The following is a 23128-nucleotide window of genomic DNA, read 5'->3' as shown; positions in this document are numbered from 1 at the left end:
CCTTGGGACTATTACTGAAAACTGGCATTTACACTGTTGTGTTGATTAATGTGCACTTTCCCAATGAAATAAATGAATAAATAAAATAAAATAAATACTGTACATGTGAGGAACAACAGGATATTTTCTTACATGAATAATAAATAAGTAAACAAATAAACAATTGAATCATTTTCTATACCATTGTTTGAAAGGAGTGGAAACAAATATGCAACATGAAGCACAATTTTTATCATTTTCTGCAGTGCTCCAAGGTAGAAAAGCCACTTATTCATGTGAAATAATCATGTGAATGTGGGGAGATCCCTCTCCAAGCTTGACTAGTTTGGCCAGGAGTGTGATATTAACTGCATGTTGTTTATGAAGCATTGACTCTTCTATCTAGCATTCCCTCATCTCCTTGACAGACACACTTGGAATAAACTAAGAAATGTACTGTTGAAAATGGCGAACACATTCTGGGATTCAGCTTCGCGGAACATTTTTATGTACGGTAGTTCCGCCTCTTTTTAACCTAGTTTTGGAAACGTTTGTAAGTACTGAATGGATGCTAAAGGGTCTACAGCAGTGGTCCCCAAACTACGGCCTCTGGGCCGAATGTGGCCCGCCTCCGCATTTTGCCTGATATGAACAATAACAGAGATGCTTTTTTGTTGTTGTTTTTTTGTTTTGTTTTCCCCAAGTCTGGCCACTTGATCGAGACTTGATCGAGACTTGTACATGCATAGAATAACATTCTATTCCACCCGTAGTCTGTACTCTATCTGAAACTCATCCCTCAAAACAAATAAGTAAATAACATCCGCAATGCAACTTTGTCAAAAAAAAAAAAAGAAGGACTAACGTTGAAAAGATTAGGTAAGAGAAAATAAATGATTGGTTATTATGTATTTCATAAATTGGGCCTGTCAAAAGCCCCAACAAAGGTTAGTCTCTGGTTTTGTGCAGCTTTTTGGAAAACAATACATGTTGATAACTAGACAGCTTCTGCGATCATCACACTTTTTGTCATCACAAACCACCCGCACCCTGTCAGAGAAGGGAAACGTTATTGGGCCCTCACAGGAAAAAGTTTGAGGACCCCTCCTGGTCTACAGGTTGGAGGGCGGGCATGTTAAATGAAGATTCATCTATCTATATATATATTGCGCGTCGTCCCGCACGCGGTCTGTCCTTGATGAGTCGCCCGGAGGGCGGCGAACCAGCTAGTCCTTTATAAAATTGAAAGAAAAGCCAATGGGCTAAGATAGCTATTTCTTTAGAATACGGAAGTTTAAATCTTTCCTACCTTCTATGGCTACCTTCTTCTTTCTTATGAAACCATTGACAGACAATGAGTGTGAAATGGGAATGAAGCACCATGGCCCAGGAAATTTTAATCACTGCAGCGACACGGAATATTTCAGTTGTAGCCCGGCAATAAGCGAGTTAGTCCCCAGGTATTCCCAATGCGTGTGTGGAAAACTATGGATTATTATATTGCTGTACATCAGGAGTCATTTTTTTTCACCGTTGTCAAAACACTTTTTATCATTTCTTTACAATGACCGGTTCCTATACCCTGCACGATTGCGCTAACATTGTTCAGCTCTGCAGGGACCCATGTCAGCCCCCCCCCCCCTGCCCCCCTTGAGATAGAGAAATAAAGAAAAAGAAGAGGGCAGTTGTAAAGCACTGGACAGACTTTACAAACTGCTTAAGAGAATCTGCTTTATCATGAAAATACCTTGAGACCTTGTACCCAACATATGGTCCAACCTCAAGAGCCCAAGGAGACATTTCTTGGATTGCAATGAAAATAGCCAGATTGCCTTATTTTAATTTTTCTAAGTGAAAAAATTCCTGAGAGACATACTGCTGAATCCAAACCCAAGCACAATAAGCTTGATATTTACTGGAGCTTCAAAAGGTGAATGCCTTTATGTACCACCACTTATGGCATTTTTCTTTTTTTGGGGGCTAGGGGGGGGGTCAACATTTTTTCTTAACAAAGGAAAATCTTGAGAGAAGAGCAAAAAAAGAACACACATTGGAAGCTGTAGCTTCAATTCAATTCAATTACAAGTTCATTGTCAAATGTGCTCTATGTGTAACATACAACACAGATGAAAATTCTTCCCTCTCAACCAGACAACAAGACAACAAGAGGAGCCGCTGCGGGTGCCCATGCCGCCATCAAAAGAACAGTTAACATAAAATGACAAAATAACACAACACATATGTCATGCAATCACATGTGCTTATTGTGAAATATGCTGACACATTTTGTACATTTTATACATATATATATATATATATATATATATATATATATATATATATATATATATATATATATATATATATATATATATATATACTGTATATATATATGTATATATATAGTTGTTTCGTGGTCAACCGCGACTGTGGGTTTCGAAGTAACCATTTAGCCCACATTCTCTGCATGTAACCCCTCTGACTAGGGTTGCTTGAGTAGTGGCATTCCAACAGAGCCATGTTATCGCATCTCGCCCATCTCTGCTTTGTTCCAGTAGCCCATTTTTCATCAAGGTGCTCTGGTTCCCCAGCACCTGACGCAGACGTCTGAGCCGGCATGTCATTCATTTTACTGTCTCTCATCATTGTATGAGGTAGGCATTAGCGTGAAGGATCTTGCCCAAGGACCTACACTGGATGGTGTTATGTGCTCTTTTTTTTTCTTTTTGCCCCAAGCGGGATTTGAACCACTGTCCCGTATTCCAAACCGATGCCTTACCAACTGAGCTAATGCAAATGATGAGATTGGGAGGCCAGCCCCAATGAATGAAATGCTGAGCAAGGCAGCAACTGACCCGAAAGCTAAGATCATGGCGAGAATGAAAGCTGGGCAACCTAGAAACCGATTACAACGGCTATGTCAAGTACCACCTGAAAGTCTCATGGAAAGTGCGAATGCAGCACTGAGGGCTATCCCTACCGTAACGATCACGGAAACCAATGAGTTGATATACGCTTCAGCATCAGTGATCCTTGAGATGCTTGGCTATAAGAGCAACCATGGAAGCCATGAGATACGTTACCCACCATGGAAAAGACGGTTGGAGGCTAAGATCAAGGCGGCTCGGAAAGATGTGATCAGCCACAACAGTTATGGTCCGGTGGTACATCACGTGTAGGGGGTTGTCCTCCCATGATGGTCCCTCTTCCAGCGCCTCATCCTCCATTGTCTGTGACATTCTCTGAGTACGTCATCCGTTGAAGCCTTCTCCTTGATGTATTCATGGAGCTTGGATATTTCATCCTGGACAGTGGCTCTCACACTCACTAGTCCCCAGCCTCCTTTTTTCGGCATGCAAACAGTCTCAGGGTGCTGGATTTGGAATGGAACCCTCCATGCATGGTTAGGAGCTTTCGGGTCTTAACGTCCGTAGTCTGACTCTCTTCCTTTGGCCACCCATGAGTGGGGGCCCCTCATGGGTGGTGGTGAGCCCATGGGAAGGGGGACCCACGTTGCCTCTTCGGGCTGTGCCCGGCCGGCCCCATGGGTGTAGGCCCGGCCACCAGGCGCTTGCCAACGAGCCCCAACTCCAGGCCTGGCTCCAGAGGGGGGCCCCGGTGACCCGTGTCCGGGCAAGGGAAACCAGAGATCCATTTATTGTAGAATAAACTGGTGTGGGAGGTGGGCGTTTCAACTCCCACCTCCGACAGAGCTTTTTCCATGTTCCGGGGGAGGCGGGGGACATTGAGCCCGAGTGGACCATGTTCCGTGCCTCTATTGTTGGGACGGCCAATATGAGTTGTGGCCGTAAGGTGGTTGGTGCCTGTCGTGGTGGCAACCCCAGTACTCACTGGTGGTCACCAGCAAGCACCGTCAAGCTGAAGAAGGAGTCCTATCGAGCCTTTATGGCCTGTGGGACCCCAGAGGCAGCTGAGGGGTATCGACTGGCCAAGCGGAACGCGGCTTCGGTGGTCGCCGAGGCAAAAACCCGAGCATGGGAAGAGTTCGGTGAGGCCATGGAAGTCGACTTCCGGACGGCTTCGAGGAAATTCTGGTCCCCCATCCGACGTCTCAGGAAGGGGAAGCAGAGCACCACTAACACTGTGTACAGTGGGGATGGGGCGCTGCTGACTTCGACTCGGGACGTTGTGAACCGGTGGGCAGAGTACTTCGAAGACCTCCTCAACTCCACCAACACGGTTTCCTTGGAGGAAGCAGAGCCTGGGGACTCTAAGGTGGGCTCTCCTATCTCTGTGGTTGAAGTCACCGATGTGGTTAAAAAGCTCCTCGGTGGCAAGGCCCCAGGGGTGGATGAGATCCGCCCGGAGTTCCTCAAGGCTCTGGATGTTGCGTGGCTGTCCTGGTTAACACGCCTCTGCAACATCGCGTGGTCAACAGGGAGAGTGCCTCTGGATTGACAGACCGGGGTGGTAGTCCCTCTTTTTAAAAAGGGGGACCAGATCGTGTGTTCCAACTACAGAGGGATCACACTCCTCAGCCTCCCTTGTAAGGTCTATTCAGGGGTGCTGGAGAGGAGGGTCCGTCAGGAAGTCGAGCCTCAGATTGAGGAGGAGCAGTGTAGTTTTCGTCCCGGCCGTGGAACAGTGGACAAGCTCTACACCCTTAGCAGGGTCCTCGAGGGTATGCAAGTCTACATGTGTTTTGTGGACTTGGAGAAGGCGTTTGACCGTGTCCCTCGGGGAGTTCTGTGGGGGGTGCTTCGTGGGTATGGGGTACCGAACCCCCTGATACGGGTTGTTCGGTGGCTATACCACCGATGTCAGAGTTACGTTCGCATTGCCGGCAGTAAGTCGGAATCGTTTCCAGTGGGGGTAGGACTCCGCCAAGGCTGTCCTTTGTCACAGATTCTGTTCATAACCTTTATGGACAGAATTTCTAGGCAGAGCCGAAGCGTTGAGTGGGTCCGTTTTGGGGGCCTCAGTATTGCATCCCTGCTTTTTGCAGATGATGTGGTGCTGTTGGCTCCTTCAAACGACTGGCGGATCGGTGCAGTGTCAGCTGTGATGCGGACGTTGTATCGGTCTGTCGTGGTGAAGAAGGAGCTGAGCCAAAGTGCGAAGCTCTCAATTTACCGGTCGATCTACGTCCCAACCCTCATCTATGGTCACGAGCTATGGGTCGTGACCTAAAGAACGAGATCCCGGATACAAGCGGCCGAAATGAGTTTTCTCCACAGGGTGTCCGGGCTCTCCCTTAGAGATAAGGTGAGAAGCTCGGTCATCCGGGAGGGGCTCAGAGTCGAGCCGCTTCTCCTCCACATCGAGAGGAGCCAGATGAGGTGGCTTGGGCATCTGATTCGGATGCCTCCTGAGCGCCTCCCTGGTGAAGTGTTCCGGGCATGTCCCACCGGGAGGAGACCCCGAGGAAGACCCAGGACACGCTGGAGAGACTATGTCACCCAGCTGGCCTGGGAACGTCTCGGGATCCCCCGGGGAGAGCTGGAAGAAGTAGTTAGAGAGAGAGAAGTCTGGGCTTCCCTGCTAAAGCGGTTGCCCCCGCGACCCGGCCCCGGATAAGCGGTAGATGATGGATGGATGGATCTGGCTTGCAGATAAAATAAGTATTCTCGCTTGTTTACTAATGCATCCATCGATCAATTTTTCACTGCTCATTTCCTCGTTCGGACTGCAGTTGGCTCCAGGAGCCATTTTGATTGGATGATACTGGCCATCGTTGCCGTTGCTGTGGGTGTATATATATATATATATATATATATATATATATATATATATATATATATATATATCCAGCGGCTGGATAGCTCAGTTGGTAAGGCATCGGTTTGGCATACGGGAGACGGTGGTTCGAATCCCGCTTGGGGCAAAAATGAGCACATAACACCATCCAGTGTGGGTCCTTGGGCAAGATCCTTCACGCTAATGCCTACCTCATACAATGATGAGAGACAATAAAACGAATGACATGCCGGCTCAGACGTCGCCCGGCCAAACAAGGTCTGCGTCAGGTGCTGGGGAACCAGAGCACCTTGATGAAAAATGGGCTACTGGAACAAAGCGGAGATGGGCGAGATACGATAACATGGCTCTGTTGGAATGCTACTACTCAAGCAACCCTAGTCAGAGGGGTTACATGCAGAGAATGTGGGCTAAATGGTTACTTCGAAACCCACAGTCACGGTTGACCGCGAAACAACTAGTAGCTCAGTGTTCCAACATCCACAAACGGCAACTGCTGTCACAACTTGAGATTGATGAGGTACAACGCAGGTTCCATGGTGAAGGGCCCCTGGCTGCCAGATCAGAGGAGGAGGTCATACAAGAGATTGGGAGGCAAACCCCAATGAATGCAGATGATGAGATTGGGTGGCCAGCCCCAATGAATGAAATGCTGAGCGAGGCAGCAACTGACCTGAAAGCTAAGATCATGGCGAGAATGAAAGCGGGGCAACCTAGAAACCGATTACAACGGCTATGTGAAGTACCATCTGAAAGTCTCATAGAAAGTGTGAATGCAGCACTGAGGGCGATCCCTACCGTAACGATCACAGAAACCAATGAGCTGATATACGCTTCAGCATCAGTGATCCTGGAGACTCTGGGCTATAAGAGCAACCATGGAAGCCATGAGATACGTTACCCACCATGGAAAAGACGGTTGGAGGCTAAGATCAAGGCGGCCCGGAAAGATGTGAGTCAATTAACGGAGGCCCAGAGAGGTGTGATGAAAAGGCCGATACCCGAGAGGTACATCCAGATGACCATACCTGAAGCACTCGAAACTGCCAAACAAAGGCTCCAAGCCTTGTCCAGTCGCCTAAAGCGGTACACGAAAGAGAATGAGGCCAGACGAATAAACAGGCTGTTCGCAACACAACCTGCGAAAGTGTACGCTCAGTGGCAGGGTCCTAACAACAGAGCTGACCCACCAAGACTGGAAACTGAAAGGTACTGGAAAGGCATATGGGAGAAGGAGGTTGCACATAACAGCAGTGCACAATGGCTGGTGACCCTGAGAGAGGAGCACAGCAACCTCCCTGAACAGAACCCGGTTACCATAACAGTGGCAGACATACAGGAAAGAGTCTCAGATATGAAGAACTGGACAGCACCAGGCCCGGACATGGTCCACACCTACTGGCTAAAGAAACTCACAGCACTCCATGAGCGCCTAGCAGTACAAATGAACCAGCTGCTGAGGGATGGGACTCACCCAGAATGGCTAACCGAAGGGCGAACCATCCTGATCATGAAGGATCCCTCAAAGGGTGCAGCCCCATCCAACTATCGGCCAATAACCTGTCTCTCCACAACATGGAAGCTCATGTCAGGCATCATTGCGGCTAAGATAAGTGGACACATGGATCAATACATGAACAAAGCACAGAAGGGCATTGGTAGAGATACCAGAGGAGCCAAACATCAGCTCCTGGTTGACAGAACAGTCGCCCAAGACTGCAGGTCCCGACGTACCAACCTGTGCACAGCTTGGATTGATTACAGGAAAGCCTATGACTCGATGCCACATACATGGATCATTGAATGCTTGGAGTTGTATAAGGTGAACAGGACCCTAAGAGCCTTCGTTGCGAACTCGATGAGGATGTGGAAAACCACACTTGAAGCCAATGGCAAGCCACTTACCCAAGTGTCCATCAAATGTGGCATATACCAAGGTGATGCACTATCCCCACTGCTGTTCTGCATAGGACTGAACCCCCTAAGCCAAGTAATCACCAAGACAGGCTATGGATACCGCCTCAGAAATGGAGCTACAATCAGTCACCTCCTCTACATGGATGACATAAAGCTGTATGCTAAGAGCGAAAGGGACATAGATTCCCTGATCCACACAACCAGGATCTACAGCAGCGACATCGGGATGTCATTCGGGCTTGAGAAATGTAGTCGGATGGTGACTAAGAGAGGAAAGGTAGTCCGCACTGAAGGGGTCTCACTCCCTGAAGGAACAATAGCAGACATTGAGGACAGCTACAAGTACCTTGGTATGCCACAAGCCAATGGCAACCTCGAACTGGCAACAAGGAAAGCGGCTACGGCCAAATACCTCCAGCGAGTGAGGCAAGTCCTAAGAAGCCAGCTCAATGGCAAGAATAAGACCCGGGCAATAAACAGCTATGCCCTGCCAGTGATCAGATACCCTGCAGGAATAATAAGGTGGCCAAAGGAAGAGATTCAGACCACAGATGTTAAGACTCGAAAGCTCCTAACCATGCATGGAGGGTTCCATCCCAAATCCAGCACCCTGAGACTGTACGCAAGCCGAAAGGATGGAGGCCGGGGACTAGTGAGTGTGAGAGCCACTGTCCAGGATGAAACATCCAAGCTCCATGAATACATCAAGGAGAAGGCTCCAACGGATGACGTACTCAGAGAATGTCTCAGACAATGGGGAACAGAAGATGAGGTGCTGGAAAAGGGACCATCATGGGAGGACAAGCCCCTACACGGGATGTACCACCGGACCATAACTGAAGTGGCTGATCTCAAGAAGTCCTATCAGTGGCTAGAGAGGGCTGGCCTGAAGGACAGCACAGAGGCACTCATCCTGGCTGCTCAGGAGCAGGCCTTGAGCACCAGAGCCATCGAGGCCCAGATATACCACACCAGACAAGACCCAAGGTGTAGGTTGTGCAAAGAGGCACCTGAGACGATCCAACACATAACTGCAGGGTGTAAGATGCTGGCAGGGAAAGCCTACATGGAACGCCATAACCAGGTGGCTGGCATAGTCTACCGAAACATCTGTGCGGAGTATGGACTGGAAACCCCAAGGTCAAAATGGGAAACACCTCCGAAGGTGGTGGAGAATGACAGAGCGAAGATCCTGTGGGACTTCCAGATCCAGACTGACAAGATGGTAATGGCGAACCAACCAGATATCGTGATCATAGATAAAGGGCAGAGGAAAGCCGTTGTAGTGGATGTAGCGGTCCCAAGTGATGGAAACATCAGGAAGAAGGAACATGAGAAACTCGAGAAATACCAAGGGCTCAGAGAGGAGCTGGAGAGAGCCTGGAAGGTAAAGGTGACAGTCGTGCCTGTAGTGGTCGGAGCACTCGGGGCAGTGACCCCCAAACTAGATGAGTGGTTGCAACAGATCCCGGGAACAACATCGGACATCTCAGTCCAGAAATGTGCAGTGCTGGGAACAGCAAGGATACTGCGCAGAACCCTCAAGCTTCCTGGCCTCTGGTAGAGGACCCGAGCTGAATGAGGGACGGACACCACCCGAGGGGTGAGATGAGGATTTTTTTTTTTTATATATATATATATATATATATATATATATATATATATATATATATATATATATATATATATATATATATATATATGAGGAGATGGAGATGGAAAGGCATATGGGAGAAGGAGGTTGCACATAACAGCAGTGCAAAATGGCTGGTGACCCTGAGAGAAGAGCACAGCAACCTCCCTGAACAGAACCCAGTTACCATAACAGTGGCAGACATACAGGAAAGAGTCTCAGATATGAAGAACTGGACAAAACCAGGCCCGGACATGGTCCACACCTACTGGCTAAAGAAACTCACAGCACTCCATGAGCGCCAAGCAGTACAAATGAACCAGCTGCTGAGGGATGGGACTCACCCAGAATGGCTAACGAAGGGCGAACGATCCTGATCATGAAGGATTCCTCGAAGGGTGCAGCCCCATCATACTATCGGCCAATAACCTGTCTCTCCACAACATGAAAGCTCATATCAGGCATCATTGCGGCTAAGATAAGTGGACACATGGATCAATACATGAACGAAGCACAGAAGGGCATTAGTAGAGATACCAGAGGAGCCAAACATCAACTCCTGGTTCACAGAACAGTCGCACAAGACTGCAGGTCCCGACGTACCAACCTGTGCACAGCTTGGATTGATTACAAGAAAGCCTATGACTCGATGCCACATACATGGATCACTGAATGCTTGGTGTTGTATAAGGTGAACAGGACCCTAAGAGCCTTCGTTGCGAACTCGATGAGGATGTGGAAAACCACACTTGAAGCCAATGGCAAGCCACTTACCCAAGTGTCCATCAAATGTGGCATATACCAAGGTGATGCACTCTCCCCACTGCTGTTCTGCATAGGACTGAACCCCCTAAGCCAAGTAATCACCAAGACAGGCTATGGATACCGCCTCTGAAATGGAGCTACAATCAGTCACCTCCTCTACATGGATGACATAAAGCTGTATGCTAAGAGCGAAAGGGACATAGATTCCCTGATCCACACAACCAGGATCTACAGCAGCGACATCGGGATGTCATTCGGGGTTGAGAAATGTAGTCGGATGGTGACTAAGAGAGGAAAGGTAGTCCGCACTGAAGGGGTCTCACTCCCTGAAGGAACAATAGCAGACATTGAGGACAGCTACAAGTACCTTGGTATACCACAAGCCAATGGCAACCTCGAACTCGCAACAAGGAACGCGGCTACGGCCAAATACCTCCAGCGAGTGAGGCAAGTCCTAAGAAGCCAGCTCAATGGCAAGAATAAGACCCGGGCAATAAACAGCTATGCCCTGCCAGTGATCAGATACCCTGCAGGAATAATAAGGTGGCCAAAGGAAGAGATTCAGACCACGGACGTTAAGACCCGAAAGCTCCTAACCATGCATGGAGGGTTCCATCCCAAATCCAGCACCCTGAGATTGTACGCAAGCCGAAAGGAAGGAGGCCGGGGACTAGCGAGTGTGAGAGCCACTGTCCAGGATGAAACATCCAAGCTCCATGAATACATCAAGGAGAAGGCTCCAAAGGATGACATACTCAGAGAATGTCTCAGACAATGGGGATCAGAAGATGAGGCGCTGGAAGAGGGACCATCATGGGAGGACAATCCCCTACACGGGATGTACCACCGGACCATAACTGAAGTGGCTGATCTCAAAAAGTCCTATCAGTGGCTAGAGAGGGCTGGCCTGAAGGACAGCACAGAGGCACTCATCCTGGCTGCTCAGGAGCAGGCCTTGAGCACCAGAGCCATTGAGGCCCAGATATACCACACCAGACAAGACCCAAGGTGTAGGTTGTGCAAAGAGGCACCTGAGACGATCCAACACATAACTGCAGGGTGTAAGATGCTGGCAGGGAAAGCCTACATGGAACGCCATAACCAGGTGGCTGGCATAGTCTACCGAAACATCTGTGCGGAGTATGGACTGGAAACCCCAAGGTCAAAATGGGAAACACCTCCGAAGGTGGTGGAGAATGACAGAGCGAAGATCCTGTGGGACTTCCAGATCCAGACTGACAAGATGGTAATGGCGAACCAACCAGATATCGTGATCATAGATAAAGGGCAGAGGAAAGCCGTTGTAGTGGATGTAGCGGTCCCAAGTGATGGAAACATCAGGAAGAAGGAACATGAGAAACTCGAGAAATACCAAGGGCTCAGAGAGGAGCTGGAGAGAGCCTGGAAGGTAAAGGTGACAGTCGTGCCTGTGGTGGTCGGAGCACTCGGGGCAGTGACCCCCAAACTAGATGAGTGGTTGCAACAGATCGCACATCTCAGTCCAGAAATGTGCAGTGCTGGGAACAGCAAGGATACTGTGCAGAACCCTCAAGCTTCCTGGCCTCTGGTAGAGGACCCGAGCTGAATGAGGGACGGACACCACCCGAGGGGTGAGATGAGGATTTTTATATATATATATATATATATATATATTTATATATGTTGAATGACCCACTCTGTCATTAGCTCAAAGCTAATGCAAAGCATTAATGGTGAGTATTATCACAAAAAAGTCACACAATCACAAAAAAAGAATATACTCATAGGCTTATTATACTGACATTTTATTGAAATCACTTTTAAAATACAGTTATATACATATTTTATACAGATAGATAGATAGATAGATATATTTTGCTTTTATGGCTCTGTTAGTCAAAAAGGTTCCCGACCCGTGAAGTAGAAGAACAAAATATAGGAGCTGCTGGAAAGGCAGCCACTCTCGCGGCGCCATCTTGAACCAGAACCAGAATCAGAATCATCTTTATTGGCCAAGTATGTAGAACACACAAGGAATTTGTCTCCGGTATAACACGCTGCACTAGTATCATTGTAAACAACAAAATCATTGAACCATTTTAGAGTAACCAGTAGTTTTGTAGTACCATTTTGTAGTACAAGAAGAGTGACTACGTCAGTGACTGTTTAAGGAGTTAATGGCTAGAGGGAAGAAGCTATTTAAGTGTCTACTGGATTTGGTGCGCATGGATCTGTAGCGTCTGCCTGAGGGGAGTGGCTGAAAAAGGTGGTGGGCAGGGTGCGGGGGATCCAGGAGGATTTTCCGTGCCCTTGTCTTGATTCTTGCAGTGTTTTAGTCCTCAAGAGTGGGTAGGGCGGTGCCAACGATTTTCTCCACTGTCCTAACTGTCCGTTGAAGTCGGATTTTGTCCTTTTTTGTGGCGGCCCCAAACCAAACCGTGATGGAAGAACACAGGATTGATTCGATGACAGCCGTGTAGAACTGTCGTAGCACCTTCTGTGGCAGGCCATGCTTCCTCAGCAGCCTCAGGAAGTAGATCCGCTGCCGGGCCCTTTTCAGGATGGAGATGGTGTTGACTTCCCACTTCATGTCCTGGGAGACTGTGATTCCCAGGAACTTGAAGGTCTCGACGGTTGACACAGGGCAGTTGGATAGTGTGAGGGGCAACTGTGGAGAAGAATCTTTCCTGAAGTCCACGATCATCTCTACAGTCTTGAGCGTGTTCAGCCCGATGTTGTGCCGGCTGCACCAGAGCTCCAGCTGCTCATCTTGTTGGTGGTACGCAGATTCGTCGCCGTCTTCGATGAGACCGATGACCGTGGTGTCGTCTGCGAACTTTATGAGTTTTACAGCTGGATCTGTTGAGGTGCAATCGTTTGTGTAGAGTGAGAAGAGCAGTGGAGAGAGGACACATCCCTGTGGGGTTCCAGTGCTGGTGGTGCGTATTGATGATGTTGTTGCTCCCAGTCTCACCTGTTGTGTCCGTCCCGTCAGGAAGCTGAGGATCCACTGGCAGATCGTAGGGGACACACCGAGGTGGAGTAGTTTGGGGGTGAGGAGTTCCGGGATGATGGTGTTGAACGCAGAGCTGAAATCCACAAACAGAATCCTTGCGTAGGTCCCTGTGCTGTCGAGGTGCTCGAGGATGTAGTGCAGACCCATGTTGACTGCGTCTTCCACAGACCTGTTTGCCCGGTAGGCAAACTGGAGGGGGTCCAGCAGGGGTCCAGTGATGTTCTTTAGGTGGTTCAGCACAAGGCGTTCAAAGGACTTCATGACCACAGACGTCAGGGCGTCAGAGCGAACTTCCAAAATGGAGCCGATTAGGGCCGTGAAACCTTGGACCCACAACAAGTCGACGCTCCTGCTGGTCGGCGGGGCAGCTGCCGCAGTTGCAGTGGCTCTGGGCGTCGGATATAAATACCTGCAAAAGTCTGAAAGGCATTTGCGTGTGGGCGTCGTGTCGCAGCTCCTCGTCCACCCGCTCAAGTCCGGAAAAGCGGCGTCAGTACCGGTCGCCGAATGTCTCAAGATAGGCCTTAAATACGGCCAAACGCCGGACCGCCACTGGATGGTGGTGACGGAGGACGGCCACATGGTGACGGGCCGCCAGGAACCTCGTCTGGTTCTGGTGTCTTTGACATGCGAGGGAGGTGACGTGTGCCTGAACGGGCCCGACATGGCCGAGCTGCGTTTCCCCGTCAAGCAGCCCGACAACACTTTATTGGACTGCAGAGTGTTCGGTGCCGACATCCCGGGGCGTGACTGCGGCGACGAAGCGTCCCGTTGGTTGGTCTGCTATCTGAAGGCGAAGAAGACCTGGTGCAATTTGAACCCCACATGAGGGCCAGGAGGCCGACGGACACAGTATCTGTCTACTTCCCTGATGACAAAGTGGCGTAAACTGACAGCGGTCCGGTCATGCTGCTCTCTGAAGCATCTGTCAAGGACCTGAGCGACAAGATGAACAAGGACCTGACGGTGGAGCGCTTCCGGCCCAACATCGTCATCGGTGACTGCGAGGCGTTTGCCGAAGATTCATGGGAAGAGATCCAGATTGGCAGCGTTCGTCTGCGGTGGGTGATGTCATGCGGGAGGTGCATTTTCACCATGGTGGACCCCAAAACTGGAATCAGCAGCAGAAAGGAGCCTCTTGCAACTCTGAAGAGCTACCGAATGTGCAAACCCGAAGAGAAGCACATCTACAAGTCTGCGCCGCTGTTCGGGCAACTGCTTAGCGTGGAGAAGCCCGGCGTGATCCAGGTGGGCGATCTCGTCTACCAAGTCAGCCGCTGATGAAAAAGAAACGCCAACGACAATTGATGCACCCAAGAATGCAAAGCCCCAATTATCGTATTGGTTCCCCAGTCGTTCAGTTCCGATGTTGCCGATTTCTTGGGAACTGGGATGATGGTAGCCTGTTTGAAGCAGGATGGGACCTCACACAGCTCCAGGGATCTGTTGAAGATTTGTGTGAAGACCGGAGCCAGCTGGTCAGCGCAGACTTTCAGGCAGGAGGGGGACACTTTGTCAGGCCCCGGAGCTTTCTTGATCTTTTGCTGCTTGAAGAGCCGTCTCACGTCCTGTTCGTGGATCTGTAGTGGAGAAAAAGAGGGTGGGGAGGTAGGTAGAGTGGTTTCTGGTAGAGGTGGGTGTGAGTGGGAAATGGGGGTGTCCTTTTCAAATCGGCAGAAAAACATGTTTAGTTCATTAGCAAGACCCGTATTGTTCACTGTTTGGGGGGATGGCATTCTAGAGTTAGTGATTGCTTTCAGGCCATTCCATATAGATGCAGAGTCGTTAGCAGAGAAATGGTTTTTCAGCCTCTCTGCATAGCTTCTCTTAGCGATGTTAATTTCCTTTGTCAATTGGTTTCGGGCGTGTTTGTACAGTGGCCGATCTCCACTTCTAAATGCGCCCTCTTTCTCTTTCCTGAGTTGCCTGAGTTTGGGAGTAAACAATGGCTTGTTATTGTTGAAGGAGCGGAAGGACTTCGTTGGTACACACATGTCCTCACAGAAACTGATGTATGATGGTACAGTGTCTGTGTATTCATCCAGTGAGCCCGTTGAAGTTTCAATCAGTGCAGTCTAAGCATTCTTGTAGAGCTAGCTTTGCTTCATCTGTCCATTTTTTCACAGTCTTAACAACCGGTTTAACACATTTGAGTTTCTGTCTGTATGTAGGTATTAAGTGGATTAAATTGTGGTCAGAAAGACCCAATGCTGCATGGGCGACCGATCGGTATGCATTTTTGATTGTTGTATAGCAGTGGTCTAGAATGTTGCCTTCTCTGGTGAAACAGTCGATGTGCTGCTTATATCTAGTAAGTTCACGGTTAAAATGTGCTCTATTAAAATCGCCCAAAATGATCAAGGGTGACTCTGGGTATTTTATTTCGAGTTTGTTTACTTGTTTGGCTAGCGTTTGTATCGCCGTGTTAGCGTTAGCTTGTGGCGCAATGTAAACACCGACTAGCAAAAAGAAGGTGAACTCACGTGGCGAGTAGAATGGCTTGCAGTTTAAAGACAGCGACTCCAGGTCCGGGCTGCAGTGTGCGTCGAGCTTCGTGACATCAGTGCACCATTCTTGGTTGATATAGAAGCAAATACCACCACCTTTCGATTATCCCTGATAGCTCCGTGTCGCGGTCGGCTCGGAGAAGGCGGAAGCCGGGTAGATGTAGCGCGGAATCCGGGTGGCGGTCACTGAGCCAGTTTTCAGTGAAGCAGAGCGCAGCAGAACGTGCAAAGGTTTTGTTGGTCTTTGTGAGAAGAAGTTCATCCATCTTGTTTGGCAGAGATTGTAGATTAGCAAGATGGATCGATGGGAGCGGGGTTCGAAATCCGCGCTGCCGGAGCTTGACGAGCACGCTGGCTCGCTTCCCCCTCCTCCGGCGGCGCTTCCATGCTCCGTACAGCGCAGCCGCTCCGCTCGCGATTAGCTCCGAAAAACCTTGTGGATTTTCATGTGCTGGTGAAAAAAGACCGAGCGTAGACTCCCCAATGCGCAGCAACTTTTCCCTCGTGTAAGTAAGCCGCTCAGGGTCGCCAAAAACAAACGAAAATGACAAAAACAGGGATAATACTAGTCAAAATAATATAATGATAATGGAGTCGAAATAACAAAATAACACAACACTACACATAAGACACAGACAGTCGTGCAATCTTAATCATTTTTCCTGCATACACTTTGTTGTTTGAAGTAGTTCTAGATGAAAGAGGAGAGGAGCAAAGTGTCCTTTCACCAGTGGATCAGGGACTTCATGCCGAAAATGTGCACACATCCGCTACAAGCTAAGTTTTAAAGCAAACACAAAGCTGAAGTGTCCATTGACGAAATGAGATTGTCTCAGATCTCCTGTCCCACGTAATCTGCTTCAACTCCAAGCCGCGACTCCCAGTTCCACATACACATCGGCGCTCTGTGCTGACGCTCCTTTCTTCTCATCATCGGCTCCTCAAGCCTTGCATCCGTCTAGCCGCAGACAGTCCAACAGCACCGATCTCTACGCTGAACAAAGCGGGGGCTGTTTAAAATGCTGGCCATTACAGGTGCACAAAAACACAAGCGCCCCAGAGCTGTCCAGACAGTCAAATGGCACCGACATTCCTCAAAAACAGTGCTGGTATACCCATGCTGTCGAGAAGGCACAATCACCAAGCACCGAGTCTCTTCCTTGATGAATGTTGTGGCCAAAAAATGGCAAAAAAAAAAAAACTCTGCACATGCGGTCCACATGACGCAACAACAAACACAAAGTGACCAAAAAAAAAAAAAAACCCACAAAATCAACAAAAAAAAAGCAAGCCTCATTGAGCACTTGCCGACGGCTGCCTACTCGGGCGCCATTTTGGATGTCATAGATCTCTCTCTCTCTCTCTCTCTCTCTCTCTCTCTCTCTCTCTCTCTCTCTCTCTTTATATATATATATATCTATATAATATAGATTATATATATATATATATATATATATATATATATATATATATATATATACATAGCTAGATATATATAAAGAAAATGTTTAATATTCACAGTAGTTAATTTAGCAAACTTTTTTCCACAGGTTTCACTGTGGCCTGTCGACTTATGTTCCTATGAGAAGATTTGTTTTGAAATCTCAACACTCTCACCATTTTTTCTTCGAGGTTCTATTGTACCACAATGGAATGCCAGCTGTCTTTGTTTGCGTAGCAAAACAATGAAGAAACAAAAAAAAACATATTGCCTCTAAAAGACAAATGTCATATTGTCTAAATTTCTACAGTTGGAGCTTCAGGAAGTGTTTGACTATCGCTTAAAAAGGCATCTCCTTTTAAGGACTTTTAAGTCATTTGCTTTCGCAGCTGATAATGCCATTTTATTGCAATCCAAAAATGTCAAGTCACCATGTGTCGTTCCAAGAAGTAATTAAGGAATAAGAATTAAGTGTTATTTTTGCTCATCTGGAAACCACAAAAATCTGTGGGTATGTTTAGGCCAAACCATATTGCAAGTTGCGAGTTCTTTGGCTTTGTGCTGGCGGAGATGAAACTATTTCATCAGATTTCAGGTCATGATCATGATCAAAATGTGACCTTTCTTTGCAGTACATTGTGTAACTCGCCTGACATCTGGTTGCCACAAATTCATCATCTCCTGAGTGATTAAGTCATAGCTCAACGCCTATTGGCGAACATGATTTAAGCAGGCCAAGGAGTTAATGACAATGAACAAATTATTCACTTGAGCTGAGATTCTGATTTGGGTCACAGATTGGTGAGATGAATCTCTCCTCCTGGAGACCAAAGACCCTAACGGGAACGAAGTGTGTATTATCATCACACAACTAATCAATTTCATGTTTGAAAAACAGTCAAATAAAAATACCAAGGATCCATAAATAAGTGGTATTAAAGGGTGGGTGTTTTTAAATCAAAGCCAAAGCTTATGTCTGCTAATGAGCAGAGTGGGAATGTTGTGCATGGACAAGTCTGGTGCACTGCACGCAAGACAAAACCGCTGTTGAAGCAGCTGGTTAAAAGTGAAAACATGAATAAGTGAGGGGAGAAAAAATGACAAAAAAAGAGACAGAAATAATTTCTTTGATTTATTCTATTCAAATAACTTTCAAGACTATGACCACTAGATTGGTGACCTGTGTGTTGAAGCTGATTAAAAAGGAAAAAAAAAGAAAAAGCTGTAGCTCCTATTTCTCTGCACTTGGACTGCGGCCCATGGTGACCATTTTCTGAATACAATTGTCTCCAGTATGTAATCTTTCGTTTTATTCTCGATATTCTAACTACATTATTTAGATTGTCAAAGAGATGCAAATCAGATCTTTGTAATTGTACAGCACAAACTGATATTTCAAGAGAAAAAAATCAGCAAAAACTGAAGCTGTGGTTGAATTTATGAAGTGCTTGTGAGAGAGATGTTATCTTTATCCTTTCTGGATGTGCTCCCTGAGTCAAATGTGAAACCTACCCTGTGCCACCCCACAGAGCTTTGATGTATTTTGAGCACATGGGGCCAGTAAAACTTGAATGATCCCTCATTGGACGAAAAGAAAAGGCAACTGTCAGCAGTGGCTGTTTATAACCGGTGATAATAGTCTCCATATAAATGCAATGGTAGGCTTATTATGGATGTAACTATAACGTTAGAAACAAGGTCCATGATGCAAAGTGAGGCCGGCCGGCAGCAACGTTTTTACGTGGATGTATCTGACTTTTAAAAACAATTGTCCTGATTTTTTAGAAGCGTTAAAGTGGCCGCAAACGTTCATTTGCAAACATTTCATTGCAATGTTTCAAATGAAATGACAAGAAGGTAGTCAAAATCACACACGCTACCCTGTCCATGTTTAAATTTTGAGGATTATTCAAATCACTTGACTGTATGCCCTACTTAACCGCATCATACAGCCTGTATGTCATAGAAGGCTGGAGTTTAAAATCTCCTACGAAATGCCTCCTCTTTTCATGGAAATACCATATGATTTAGTGGATTTGCGATTTGAACTTCTTCAAAAATATATTGCTACTTAAGGTTCACTGATTTATTGACACAGAAGCTCTGGAAAAAACAGCACCAGATTACTTGTTTCCACTTGCCATTGACCCCATCCTGAAAAAGACTGCATTTTAATCATTTATTGGGCCAAAAGGTAATATATCATTTTGCTCAAGCAGAAATATAAAATCAAATAAATCGTGTCTTTATCCACTTTGGTAGTTTTCAATCATCAAAAGAAATAAACATTATGTACAGTAACATTAATTGAAAGAAAGTACAATCACGTACAGCTGTCACGGTTATGTTTCAGTCTGGCCAGCAGGTGGCATTAGCGGACTTCTGTGCACACCTGCTGCCAATCTATGATTAGTCTCACTCTGTATTTAAGGAGCCCTCTGATATGCACATGTCGCTGGAGTATTGAATTTCGCCTTTCTACTTCCTTGCTCATTGATTGCTATTGCTACAGACCTCGTTGTGTTTTGCTTTTTGAACTGGGTGCTCAGTATTTTGTAAGTATGGTTCTTAGTTTGTGATTTGGCTCTCGCTTGTGTGTAGTGGTTACATTGTTTTTTGTTTGCCTTCGCGATTCTTATTTTGCGCCTTGCCTTTTGTGCAAGCTTCTTTTTGTTATTCGGTTTTTGTGCCCTCTGGTCCTTGTTTTGACCAGCACTTTATGTTACTACTTTGTCGGTGCGAATTTTTTGTATATTAAACCCTTTTGCTACAGAGACCTTGTTTGGTGTCTGCATTTCGGGGATCCACTTCCTTATTTTTGTTGTGCACGAACCAATTATCCTATCGCTTTTTTTCACCAACCTTTTGAAACGAAAAGCTCCATCTTGGCTATTGATTAATGTGGAGGGCCACCAGTTTGATTGTATGCACTTTTGAAATCAACTACCTTCATATATTATAGTTAATGATATTCATTTCTGAGCGGCCCACTGGTCGACAGGTTAACAAGTCGGCCTCACAATGCGGCGTTGCAGCGTTCGATTCCGGCTCCGGCCTTCCTGTGTGGAGTTTGCATGTTCGTCCCGTGCCTGCGTGGGTTTTCTCCAGGTACTCCGTTTTCCTCCCACATTCCAAACACATGCATGACGGGCTGATTGAACACTCTAAATTGTCCTTAGGTGTGTGTGTGAGCGTGGATGGTTGTTTGTCTCTGTGTGCCCTGCGATTGGCTGGCGACTGCCCGAAGACAGCTAGGATAGGCTCCATCACCTCCCACAATCCTTTTGAGGATAAAGTGGATCTGAAAATGGATGGATAGATCGATGGATGGATGGTTATTTATTTCTGAGAAGTGATCACATCAGCGATTTCTCACCATAATTACGAAATGGATAAATATCAATTGGCCACACTTTATTAAAAATATCTGCGAGTGTTCACATTTTGAAATAACCATTTCTACAATATTCCTGGAGAGTCAGAGTGTCTTCTCAATGGTGAGCTATTTTTGGAACAGGCCCACGGGCTACTCATGGAGTCCTTGAGGGCTTCCTGGTGCCCGCGGGCACCACATTGGTGACCCCTGATATACAGTAGTATACTGTTTATTGCTGTTTTCTTAATTTAAAGTAATATTATAGTTTTCTTTAAAATGCTCTTTATCTGTATTTTAAGTCATTTGTCCTCAGAGTACAGTAATCCCTCGTTTATCGTTTAGCGGTTAATGGGGACCAAAACCACCCGCGATAAATGAAAATCCGTGAAGTAGCGACCAATTAACTTATATATTTTAAAAAATGCCCCACGTGGGCCTTTGCACTTTGCACGCACACACACACACACATATACACACTCACACACACACACACACACACACACCGGCCAGCATCCCGCAGAGTGCAGCAGACGTGATTAGTCAATTAAGGTTGTTCAGACAATTGAGGATGGAGAGACCTGCTTTTGTTCTTATAAGTCTCTCTCTCTCTCTCTCTCCTCCCCCCCCCAATACACACACACACACACACACACAAAGGCCAGCGATCCAGCTTGTGCATCAGACATGTTTATGATTAATCAATTAATACAATTAAGGATGAAAGAGACCTGCTTTTGTTCTTATAAGCCTCCTCTCTTTGTCTCTTTCTCTCAGCAACAAACATACACTAAACTGCGTGGCCCATGCGTGCCCAGTGGACCTTCCGCGCTTGAGCAGAGTGCACACACACTAGCACGCATCGTAAACAACACTTAGCACTGATTTTTGTGGACTTAAAAACAAAAAAAGACTTTTTTTTGAATGAATGAAAAAAAATCCGCGATGCACCGAAGCCGCCATAAACAAACCGCGAAATAGCGAGGAATCACTGTATTTACAGCCCAAAGCGTATCTGATAACTAGACAGCTTTGTAGCCCTGACCCTTACAGCTGCTAGCTAGCCATCAGCAATAAGCTTTACTTTGGCTTCTTGTATGTACATGCAAAGCAGGGTACACAGATACTGACGTAACCAATTTTTAAAATGTGGGCAACCGCACATGTGGCCAGGAAAAAAAAAATCTGCAAATTTGTGCTTACTGCTATGGGAGTTTGTGGTGTACTGGAGATAAGTGACACACGCCAGACATATAATATCTCCATCGACCAAGTCTCCCATGCTCGACTGACATGTGGAAGGCAGTATCGTGCCACAGGGCGTCCGGAAGATACAAAGAGGAAAGATTAAAATGAGAAAAGATAAGAAAACCTTTATTCATCTCGCAAAGGAGAAATTCCAGATTTACAGCAGCAAAGTTATGAAAGGAAGAAGTAGAACAACAAAATATAGGAGCTGCTCGGAAGGCAGCCACTCACGCGGCGCCATTATGAAGTCAAAACAACAAAAATAACACAACACATAGGACACAGGCAGTCGTGCAATCTTCACCACTTTTCTGCATACACTATGTTGTCTGAAGCAGTTATAGATGAAAGAGGAGAGGATTAGAGTGTCCTTTCACTAGTGGATCAGAGACGTCATGCTGAAAATGTCCACACAAGCTAAGTTTTGAAAGCAAACACAAAGCTGTAGCGTCCATTGACGAAAAAGAGATTGGCTCACATCTCCTGTCCCATGTAAATCCACTTCAATTTCAAGCCGCGACTCCCAGGAATGTAATAAAGGGCAATCTAGGACAACTATTATCTTACCTGGTAATTACATTTCGGTTCCTAGCGCGTCACCATTGGCATTTCTTTGTGGTGGATTACTGGTGAGAAAGATGACCCAAACACTCAACACCAGTTGTTATTCAACTGCTTCAGGTGATTCCGTTCCATGTCACCATCATGGAATACATGCCTTAGCTGAACTATGGGTTGACCAGACACATAAGAATGTACTGCGGTAGATGTTGAACACGTTTAATGTCCTGGACCGTTTTCAATCAAGGCAGGAACAAGAATACTAAAGACACCCTGCATCACAGGATAATTGCTCAGAATAATCTTTCAGAGACATCCCAAAATTGTTAACTTTGATCGAAAATTGCGGCAAATACTCAAACTCACCCCAATTAATGGTATCCGTGCACTTCAAGACAAAGTTCAGAACTCAATTTTGTTCTACTTTTATGGCAACTTTGACAATATTACAAGAAACGTGCATCTTGTCCATTTGTTGTGGTGTTTTGTGGTCTGTTTGGTCTTAACCGCTGTAGGTCTACACTGTAGAACTAAACTGCAGATAGACCACAAATACAATTCTTTTCTTTGTGAAAGATTTAGCTTCTGCTTCCTTTTTGAAAAAGACTGCAGCAGTGTCAATGCAGATGTTTGTTAACCACCACAATGTTGAACAAGGTGATTCTCAGAAAGTATGGTCCAGTCTAATGATCCAACGCTGTTCCACTTTGAAAGTCATTCTCTTCTTCGCTTTACAATCAACATTGTAAACATCACTGCTTACAAGATTGCAAATGTAATGCAGAGATAAAGTAAACGACTTGACAGAGATTTGTGCCGTTGTTTGCGTGAGAATGGATTTTGAGTTAAAAAAAAATAGCTGTCGTGACCACTTCTTCGTGACATGCCAACACACCCATGGACTGAAACTGAAAGCCTTGTATACCTTAAATTGCATCAGTTTTAAAAACACTTAAGCCCAGTATATTGTCAGAATGCCAATGCAACACAA

The 23128-nt window shown here is 46.5% G+C and overlaps 1 protein-coding gene across 1 annotated transcript; it reads left to right on the top strand.

The window, feature by feature from the left end:
* Positions 1–13268: 13268 nt before the first annotated feature.
* On the top strand, positions 13269–14344 carry LOC127600319 (mitochondrial amidoxime-reducing component 1-like). Its single transcript, XM_052064813.1, is given in 2 exon segments — positions 13269–13807; positions 13810–14344. Coding segments are annotated over 2 exon segments (981 nt in total). The 5' UTR covers positions 13269–13305; the 3' UTR covers positions 14289–14344.
* The last annotated feature ends 8784 nt before the right edge of the window (positions 14345–23128 follow it).

Source organism: Hippocampus zosterae, chromosome 5, assembly GCF_025434085.1.
Source record: "Hippocampus zosterae strain Florida chromosome 5, ASM2543408v3, whole genome shotgun sequence".
NCBI classification, from domain to species: Eukaryota; Metazoa; Chordata; class Actinopteri; order Syngnathiformes; family Syngnathidae; genus Hippocampus; species Hippocampus zosterae.
The sequence above is the reverse complement of the archived record's forward strand: the minus strand, read 5'-3'. Positions and strand labels throughout refer to the sequence as shown.